General features: G+C 32.8%; 1 protein-coding gene across 1 annotated transcript; it reads right to left on the reverse strand.

Moving 5' to 3' along the window:
* Nucleotides 1–495: 495 nt before the first annotated feature.
* Nucleotides 496–2,592, reverse strand: LOC149560128 (UDP-glycosyltransferase 91C1-like). The gene is made up of 2 exons (XM_089824516.1): nt 1,491–2,592; nt 496–1,050 (listed from the first exon to the last, which is right to left on the reverse strand). The coding sequence occupies exons 1-2, from the start codon at nt 2,454–2,456 to the stop codon at nt 655–657; spliced, it is 1,362 nt and encodes a 453-aa protein (XP_089680642.1). The 5' UTR covers nt 2,457–2,592; the 3' UTR covers nt 496–654.
* Between the last annotated feature and the right edge of the window lie 3,770 nt (nt 2,593–6,362).

Here is a 6,362-nt window from a genome sequence, read left to right on the forward strand (position 1 = left end):
CATGTGAACTTTCGTGGGGTGATCTTTTATCCCCCGACCCCTTTTTTTCTGAATTTATAACTAGTATAATAATTTATTAATAGAAAGGGACTATTCATCAAAAAAAAAATGTTGAAATAAAATTTATAAGCATGCTAGTTAGTATTACCTAAATTATGAGTATTCTTATGCATCAACTAATTTTAATAGTTTTATTAATATGTTTATAATTAATATGTGTGATAGACATAGTTTATCCTTATATTATTTTTTTATGATTGTATATAAGCATATAAAAGATGTCATGTACCATGAAAGCACCAATGCATTCATACATGAGAAAATCCTTATGTGTTACCGAGATGAAGCATTACATTCATGAATCCTATTCAAAAAAGGAAATATTATACATAGCCTTGTATACATCAATCATCGCATTGGACTAGAGAGGATTCTTTCACATACAAACACATGATAACATATCTAACCACTTATGAAATAGTAACACTTGTAATCTTGTGAAGTGTAACTTCAATCATACCAAAAATAAACACTATAATAATATAGCACATAGTAAATTATATAAAGCATAAAGACACTAGGCCACAACACTATGGAACTCATAATTTCTTAAATACAGAGATAATAGAGCTAAATTTAGGTTCGGTAGCCTAATTATTTGTTCAAGGTTCTAAGCATGGCAACAAAGTTCCTCATGTTTCCTTCACTAACTTGAAAATTATTGTTAGTCAACATGTTACTCATCTTTGTGGCATTAGATTTGATTTCCATGCCTTCTGTCATTAACATTCTAATTGCTTCACTAATATCCTCTTTAGTAAAAGAGCCATCGTCTTCATTTCTTCTCACTTCCACTCCCACATTAATTTCTTGCGCAAGTTTTGCATTTAGTCCTTGGTCGTACTGCATTGGAAGGGTTATTAGTGGCACCCCAAACCTTAACCCTTCTGTCATTGAATTCCACCCACAATGAGTTAAAAATGCACCTATAGAAGGATGATTCAAAATGTGTAATTGTGGAGCCCACCTTCTCACCACCAATCCCTTTCCCTGTAAAATACATCAAACAATTAGAAGTGGTATTCAAATACAACATACCTTTATTTGGTTTTGATAAATATGTCTCATGCTTAGATTGCAGCTGATCCAGAAATCATCTCACCAACCAACAAGACATTACAATGTTCAATTATAATGTTTGAAAGAAAGATGATGCCTACATTACAGCTGATGCCTGTTTAGCTGTAGGCATAAGAATTGAAAATATGAATGTATATTGAAAATAAGAATGATTATTTCAATAACAACAATTTTTTGGAATGAATATGAACTTATTTTAAAGGCAAAATAAGAATATCTATTCATATTCCCTACTTTAATTGACTCAAAAAAACATATTCCTAATTTCCTATTCTATTCCAACAACCAAATAAAATCTCGCAAACCAACTGAATATTATAATGTTCAAAAAAAGATGATGCCTACATTACCGTGGTCTGATGTTGGAAACCTTGCAGCGACTCATTTCCGGCAGGCAGAATCCAGAGGAATGATACGCTGCTCTCCAGCAGACCCATCGAAATGGCGGCGAGCTGTTGCTGAGTTAGAACGTACTCGCTACCAAAAGCCAACAAGACTACCGAACCAGCCGGTTGCCTATCGAGCCACTGCAAGCAAATGTCATCCGAGGGAACCGGCGGGAGTTTAGGCATGAGTATTCCAACAGGCAGAACTTGCCGCTTTCTGAGGCTGTGCATAAACTCTACGTACACACCTTCCAACTCCATACACGTGTTGCATGCAACCGCCCGACTCTCCCGCACGCAGATGCTGGCCCGCTCAGTGACCCTAAGCCCATTTGCAGGCTTCTCATACAACACCACGGCTCTCTCACCTTCAAACAACCGGCGCTTAATAACCGACGAAGGAAATCCGGGCGGCGAGGAAGTCAGATCCTGGGCTGTTGGGTTTTCCGGTGAGATGTCCAGCTGAGCTTCCGCAAAGCTGAAGGCGGCCATTCCTATTATCACGAACAATATCGTGGGAATTGGATTAGCCACTCGAGGAGCCCAGTGCTGCACAAAATCGTGGATCACCACGTTCGGTGACAGCTGTCGCAACAGCGCTTCGAACGGCTCCTGCAAGAGATCCATGGCAGCAGTTAGTAGAGGCAACAACACTGCTGATTCTCCTCTCTTCGCAGCGTCTGCGGAGGACTCCACGCCAGCTGGCAGCCCCTCCACGTAGGGCATCGCCAGCTCCACCAGCTCTATCTTCCCCGCCGAATCCAACACATGGGGCTTAATTCGCTCAATGTTCAGCGGTGTTGAGACGAAGAAGATTTGGAGGCCATGAGTTGCAAGGCCTTTGGCGAGCTCAAGGAAAGGAGTAATGTGACCGTGGGCGAGCCAGGGCAACATGACTACTCTCAGCTGTCTCTCATCTCCTTCCGCCATTCTTGATGCAGTACAGCTAATTGACTTTCAACCAAGCGCACTGATTTCAGATAATACTTTATAGATAAGTTTACAGCACTCTTGGATGTGAAGTTCAATTGTTCGTCTCTATTTTTTAACTGTTTCTTTTATCTTTTTTAAGAAGCCATGTGCCATAATTTTCAATAAGCATCTTCTTATCTACGCTTATTTTTAGGTGCTTATCTACGCTTATTTTTATTTGCTAAAAATAGCTGCTTAGTGAAAATAGAAGAAGATTCTAATATTTCTATAGGAATATTTTATTGCCTAAATATATACAGAAATATCATGGTAGGTGGGAACATGAAAATGACTGAATAAAGGTTCGCTCTCTTGACTAGCGGATGTAGCCAGAATATAAATGAGAAAACAAAGGCCAAAATAGAAATGACAAAACGGAGAAATTACAGATTCCAGAACTATCACATCATCTCATTTTCCTTCTTTGCCTCCATTGTCGGTGGACGTCAAGAATATCTGTTTGTTAGTTGCAGGCAGGTTTGAATGGTAGGCAGGATATAAGCACGAGCAGCTTTCAATGGCTTAAAGGAAAAAAGAATTGTAGTGAAAAAATATATATAAAGAAAACAAGAGTTTTAAAAAAATATTTAAAGAAAACAAAATTGTAATGAAATCTTTTTTATGTAAGAAACATTACAAAATAGAACTGTTAATAGACATCCAAAAAAATATCAAGCGAATGTCGAAATAAGATACAATAATGACAAATACACCTGACCAAAGGTGTTGCAAAAGAGCTGTTCATCAAACGTCTACTGACGACGGCCATGTGAAACAAATGAATGCCTGCTCATACAGTGAGCGCAATTGGGATTGAAACCTATTGTTTTTATTTTAGTTATTACCTTCAATATCTTACAACAGCTTTTTGATGTATCCTCCTATTGATGTCTTTTTTTCTCATTCATTTGTACTCAGATGGACAACACACAAATGATTGTTTGTCCACTATTGAAAATGCAACTTTTGGTGAATAATGCTTCGGTAGATTGGGCGTTTCCTTAAAAAAATTCAACCAAAACAGTTCACCATACGTTTTAAATTGATGGAAAAATTAGAGAGCTTGCCTTATATCCAATTAATGGTAGATAAATGAAATTAGACAAAGGTTAAATATTAATATTTACTAGCTTTTATATATATAAATATATTAGAAATTATCTATTAGGAATGGCATGTCATAATGAAAGGAAAAATTAATTATCTATATTTAATTTTCAATATTAATTTATTTATTCTTATGGATTAATTTACTTTAGTTTTGTCAAGGTATGGATTAAATATAATTTACATTATGATTGTGTTTATAATTTTGTGCCGTAAAATTTTTCTTATGGTAATTGCTCAATTCCATTGAAAGTTCAAAATATGTCTAGGGTAAAATTGTGCTAGGTATAGGGAATAATTTAATTTACTATTAAATTCAACTTCTACATAGTTGAGGATTTTGATTCTATTTTGTTGAAGTTGTTGATTCAACTTGATATAGTTAAAATGTTCAATTTAAATGAACTCGTATATGGTTCCATTTAGGTATAGGGGATGATTTGATTTAGTATTAAAATCAACTTTTGCATGTGTTGAGGATTTTGATTCTATTTTGTTTAAGTTGTTAATTCCACTTGATATAGATTAATTGTTCAATTCATATAAACTTGTGTATGGTTCCATTCACTATAGAGCATTAAATTAACAATGCTCTTTTTAAGTTAGGCTAATCTAGGATTAAGGAAATAGTCCAATACAATTTACCTTTGCATTATCTTCAGTGTTTAATTAAAGTAATTTAGAATTGCATCTAAACATTGTTTCTTATTTAAATAAAGGAATAGAATTATAAGTAAGATTAGATAGATCACTTTTTAAAATTATAGGTTCATAAAGTCATTTTATTTTCCTAAGTTATTTGAGATTTAACCCCTCTTAATTTTATTTATATTGTTGATGTAAGATTTTCTTAGTTTTACATATGGAATAGATTATATGTTGTTAAATGTTGTATTTTTTAAGGTACAATTAACAAATATTAGCATAAATAGATCTTTGAAACATAAATATCATAGCTAATATTGAATTTAGTTGTTTAAAAATAATCAATCATGAATTAAATGTTTCTCACAAAATAAATTGATTAAAAATTAAAGTTTACAATAACACATATTTTAGATTTATCATAAAATAAGGTAGATACATTTTAAATTGAAGATAAGAGATTTTTAAATTTGTCAAAAAATAGTACATCAACTTATAATTTCAAAATATTTTAATTGATTTGCTTCGTCTTTTCGCTTAGCAATTTATTTTCCATTCTTCATTTTTTCATATCAATCATATGTGAAGGTGGCATTATTCTTAGTCCTTCAAAAGAGTTTACACAAGATATGGCAACAAATGTCATTCCTCCTCTTTCAATCAGTCTTATATCAATAGTTGCTTTTTTTAGTGTCAAACCTTGTGATTTGTGTATTGTCAATGCCCAAGCTAATCTTTATGGTATTTTACTATAAAAACCTTTTGTCTTGTAATAATAGGAACTATTTATGGATTTTGATTATCAAATGGTAATCCAAAATAACTATCAAACTTAACAATATTTTGAATATATCCTAAAGAACCATTTACAAGACATGCTTCTATCCAAAGATTTGATGTTAACGTCACTCTTCCATTCTTACTAATCAATAATTGCATGTCAAGATAATCATGAGAACTTCCCTCAAATAAATTGGTATTTCCAACTCTTATGACAATACCACGTACTATGGGTAGTTGAAGAGGATGTAATTTTTCCTTGTTATGATTTTGAACATTATCATCTATAGAGAACAAATGAACATTTTTGTCAAAATCATCATTGATTTGTGTAGAAAATTTTAATTTTGTTCTTGACATTAGCAATTTCCAATCATCAATTCTAGGATTTGCTTCTCTAAGGTTTGTCAAATAGTTGACGTATTTTCTTTTGCTTAATATATTCTCCATCTTGTCTAAATATTTTATCTAAGGTTACCACAATTTTGAATTTTTCCCACAATATCTTTGCTCAACTATTGCTTGCCTATGTTGGCTTGTCTCTTACTAGAGGTAAGTAGTCCAAGTCTCTATTTAAAATTGAAAAAATGAAGCCAATGGTTTTTTTTCTAAGGAGGGTATTATTAAAGAAGTTAGGGTTGTAATGACAACTGCATTTTTAGTGTTTGTGTTCAATGAAATGTCAATAAAGTTTATAAGTGTGCTTGTTAGTACTACCTAAATTATGTGTATTCTTATGCATCAACTAATTTTAATAGTTTCACTAATATGTCTATAATTAATATGTATGTTCGAAATAGTTTATCCCTAAATATATTTTTTGTGACTATATACATGAGAAATTTCTTACTCGTTACCAAGATGAAGCATTACATTCATGAATCCTATTCAAAAGAGGAAATATTAGTAATAGCCTTGTCTACATCAATCATCACATTAGACCAGAGAGGATTCATTCACATACAAACACATGATAAAATATATAACCAATGTATCCACTTACTAAATAGTAACACTTGTAATCTTGTAAATTGTAATGAAAATCATACCAAAAATATAGTTTTATAATAATCCATATGCCATAAAAATGCCAACACAAATAACATAAAATTCTTACTCTTTCAAACCAAGACAAAGTCTTACATACTTGAATCCCTTACAATAATGGACGTGTGTGTGTGTGTGTGTGTGTGTGTGTGTGTGTGTGTGTGTGTGTGTGTGTGTGTGTGTGTGTGTGTGTGTGTGTGTGTGTGTGTGTGTGTGTGTGTGTATATTAATCATCCCACTAGAATCAAGTAGAATAATTTCCCTTCAATAATCATATTTATCTAT

Source organism: Cupressus sempervirens, chromosome 4 (assembly GCF_028749045.1).
Source record: "Cupressus sempervirens isolate cs-2001-9-10 chromosome 4, ASM2874904v1, whole genome shotgun sequence".
Lineage (NCBI taxonomy): Eukaryota > Viridiplantae > Streptophyta > Pinopsida > Cupressales > Cupressaceae > Cupressus > Cupressus sempervirens.

Coding starts and splice junctions, on each gene's coding strand:
- LOC149560128 (XM_089824516.1), bottom strand. CDS start 2,456: ATGGCGGAAGGAGATGAGAGACAGCTGAGAGTAGTCATGTTGCCCTGG. Junction 1,051..1,490: donor GTTTCCAACATCAGACCACG/GTAATGTAGGCA, acceptor TGTATTTTACAG/GGAAAGGGATTGGTGGTGAG.